Source organism: Protobothrops mucrosquamatus, unplaced genomic scaffold, assembly GCF_001527695.2.
Source record: "Protobothrops mucrosquamatus isolate PMUCROS unplaced genomic scaffold, P.Mucros_1.0 scaffold_242, whole genome shotgun sequence".
Lineage (NCBI taxonomy): Eukaryota > Metazoa > Chordata > Lepidosauria > Squamata > Viperidae > Protobothrops > Protobothrops mucrosquamatus.
Window position 1 is genome coordinate 516893 of NW_015386318.1, and position 3325 is coordinate 520217.

At 46.7% G+C, this 3325-nt stretch overlaps 1 protein-coding gene across 1 annotated transcript in view; it reads right to left on the minus strand.

The window, feature by feature from the left end:
• PPDPF (pancreatic progenitor cell differentiation and proliferation factor) overlaps positions 1-3325 on the minus strand; it is a gene marked incomplete at its 5' end in the record, with an annotated part of 10284 nt that overhangs the window by 4067 nt on the left and 2892 nt on the right. Inside the window, 1 exon segment of the mRNA XM_015830380.1 lies at positions 2477-2554. Coding sequence (XP_015685866.1) covers positions 2477-2554 — 78 coding nt within the window.

A 3325-nucleotide genomic window follows, 5' to 3' on the forward strand; every position in this document is an offset into this window, starting at 1 on the left:
CCAAAGAATGGAGGCCTTTGAACTCTGGTGCTGGAGAAGACTCCTGCGAGTCCCCTGGACTGCAAGGTGTTCAAACCGGTCAGTCCTAGAAGAGATCAACCTCAACTGCTCTTTAGAAGGCCAGATCCTGAAGTTGAAACTCAAATACTTTGGCCACCTAATGAGAAGGAAGGACTCACTGGAGAAGAGCCTGATGCTGGGAAAGATTGAGGGCAATGGAAGAAGGGGACGACAGAGAATGAGGTGGCTGGATGGAGTCACTGAAGCAGTAGGTGTGGGCTTAAATGGACTCCAGAAGATGGTAGAGGACAGGAAGACCTGGAGGAACATTGTCCATGGGATCGCGATGGGTCGGACACGACTTCGCAATTAACAACAACAACAAATCCCTTAATTTGGGTAGAGTCAGAGCAACTGACCAGAGCCGAGAATTGACTGGCCGGATGCCCTTCCTGACGCCTACACAGAGTTCATAGCAATTATTTTTTATTTGCGCTCTAGGAGAGAAACATCTGCCCTACCTAGAATTGAACTTTCAACCTTCTGAGTGGGAGGTGGACATCTTCACCACTAGGTCACCATGCTGCTATGCCAGCCAACTCAATAGTTTATTGAAATTGGTCATGGGCTCTGTAAACTGTTATAGTTCCTCCAATGGAACCTGTCCATCAGGATCATAACTCGTGATGGTTGTCAATCGGATCATCCAGGAGACCGACCCGATTTTACTGGGTTTTTTTGTGGCGGTTGTTAAGAGAATCATCACCATGGTTATTAAACCAATCTGGAGTCATTAAGTGAGCCCTTAGTTCGCTATGGGCATGGTTTTGCCAAAACCCAGAAGTAGATGTTGGATTTTCAGCAAAACCGTTATAAAATGTGGTCAAATGAAAATGTGGCCCAGTTGCTGAGGGCTCAAAGTGCGATCACATCAGTGGTGAGATTCAAATACTTGAACAACCAGTTCTCTTATTGGATGCAGGCCTGGGCCTCCGAGGCCTAGAACGGACTTCCGGAAGTGGTATCCATGCACTTCCGGCAGGCCGTTCTAGGCCTGGGAGGCCTCCTCCAGACCTCCGAGGCTTAGACTGGAATTCCGGAAGCTGTGTGCATTAAGCCAGTTCTCCGAACTCAGCAAAATTTAGCTATCGGTTCTCCTGAACCAATGCGAACTGGCTGAATCCCACCACTGGGTCACATGATCCCTGTGATGGAATGGGGAGATTGTTGGAACTTTCAGTTTAGCTCATAGATACCCCCAGGGGATCCACCATAACTTTGAATGGTCGCTAAGTGACTTGTCACAAGTTGAGGACTCCCTATACACTTCAACCTTTCTCCATGAAGCCACCTTTTCACGTGCAAGCAAAAAAGTGTGGCTTAGATGTTCATGCACCTGCATAACAAAATCAAAATAAATAGCTAATAATATAGAGTGTTCGAATGTTCTGTGTACTGAACCAACAAGCCAGCCTCTAAATCAGCGGTTCTCAACCTATGGGTCGCAACCCCATTTGGGGTTGATCGACCATTTCACGGGGGTCGCCAAGCAAGGCTGTCCGCCATTTTTTCCCCTTTTCCGGCGGGTGCCTTACCTCCCTTGGGCTGGGCCAGCTGGTGGTCGGCCTGCTCTGTCTCTGCCGCTTGCCAGCTACGCCTCGGCCGGCGCAGGGGGCGGAACCACACATGCGCGGCGCTCCCGGGCAGGGAAAGTCATCGACTTATGACCGGTTGGGTAGTCCTCAACTTACGACTGGTTTAGTCCTCGACTTACGACCGGTTTACTCCTTGACTTACGATCGGTTGGGGGTCGCGGCATTAAAAAGGTTGAGAACCACTGCTCTAAATTTTATAGAGAGCAAAAAGCTGGTCCCGCCTAGTTTACAGTCGTTGGATTAGAATTGCCTACTGAAAATCTCAGCCACTCTCTTGGTGGGTCTGAATACAACCAACTTTTGCTTAAGTAATACTCCTAGGTGTCAGCTCACCCAAATTCAAAACAGAGCAGAGAATACTACAAGACAAGCAATCACAATTCAATGCTTGATAACACAACATGAGAGCAAACCAACCCAAGGGTGCACACTCCAGAGAGAGTCCTACTTCCTGGTAATAAATCATCATAAGGCTTCACAAAAAGGATTTAAAAGTCTTCAATCATATGATAAGAACAAGCATGTTGATTCAACAGACTATGGATTTAACGGACTATGGATTTAATAGACAAATTTCAAGCAATGACAGATTTCACCCCAAAAGACAGACCCACTTCACTGCGTGATGATTTAGTCCAGTCAACATTCACACAATTTGCACTCATGATACATAGGCACAAAATTCTATCCACCATTCAGTGAACATTTTATCTCCACTGACATCCTTCTTGTCACCTTAGTACATTAAATCAGGGAATTTGATTTGCAGAGGCCTTCCACTACAATCAAGAATGAATTTTGACATTCTATAAAATACTGACCTGGATGGTGCGGGATGACTTCTCCAGAGTACTCAGCACTTCCACAGGAGCTGTTACTGGAGGTGGAACCCAAGCGTCCTGCAGGAGAAGACAAGGCATCGCATTAGCTAAAATATTGCTACAGGTAGTCTTCAACTTACAGCCAGAATTGAGTCCAAACTTTTCGTTGCTAAGCAAGATAGTTGTAAAGTAAGTTTGGCCCTATTTCATGCCCTTCCCAGGGGGCTTCCAACAAGTAAAGTCAATGGGGGAAGCCACTTAACATCCATAGCAAAGAGATTGTAAAATCAGGCACAACTCACTGATTGCATTGCTTAGTGATGGAAGGTCCGATTCCCAACTATGGTTGTAAGTTGAGGATTACCTGCACTTAGACATAAACAATATCCAGAGCCCTTTTCACAGACATTCATTGGGGTCACACTAATTTAAAACTCTGTAATTCCTTAGACCAGGGGTGTCCAACCTTGGCAATTTTAAGACCTGTGGACCTCAACCCCCAGAATTCCCCAGCCAGCATGGCTGGCTGGGGAATTCTGGGAGTTGAAGTCCACAAATCTTCAAGTTGCCAAGTTTGGAGGCCCCGGGGATAGGGTCTCCTTTTTGAACAGGGGGTTGGACTAGACTAGAAGACCTCCAAGGTCCCTTCCAGTTCTACTCCGATTGTTTAATTGATTTGCTGATCCAGGTCACAGAGAGGCACCCAGCTTCTAAGGGTGTGCGAAGGTTCCCACAAAATCTGCTAGTGCGACATGAAAATGTGTTGACGCTTATATTGTAGCTCTTCAAAGGGGTGGTGCTTGGTAAGTGGAGCATGACCGGCTGGGGAATTCTGGGAGTTGAAATCCA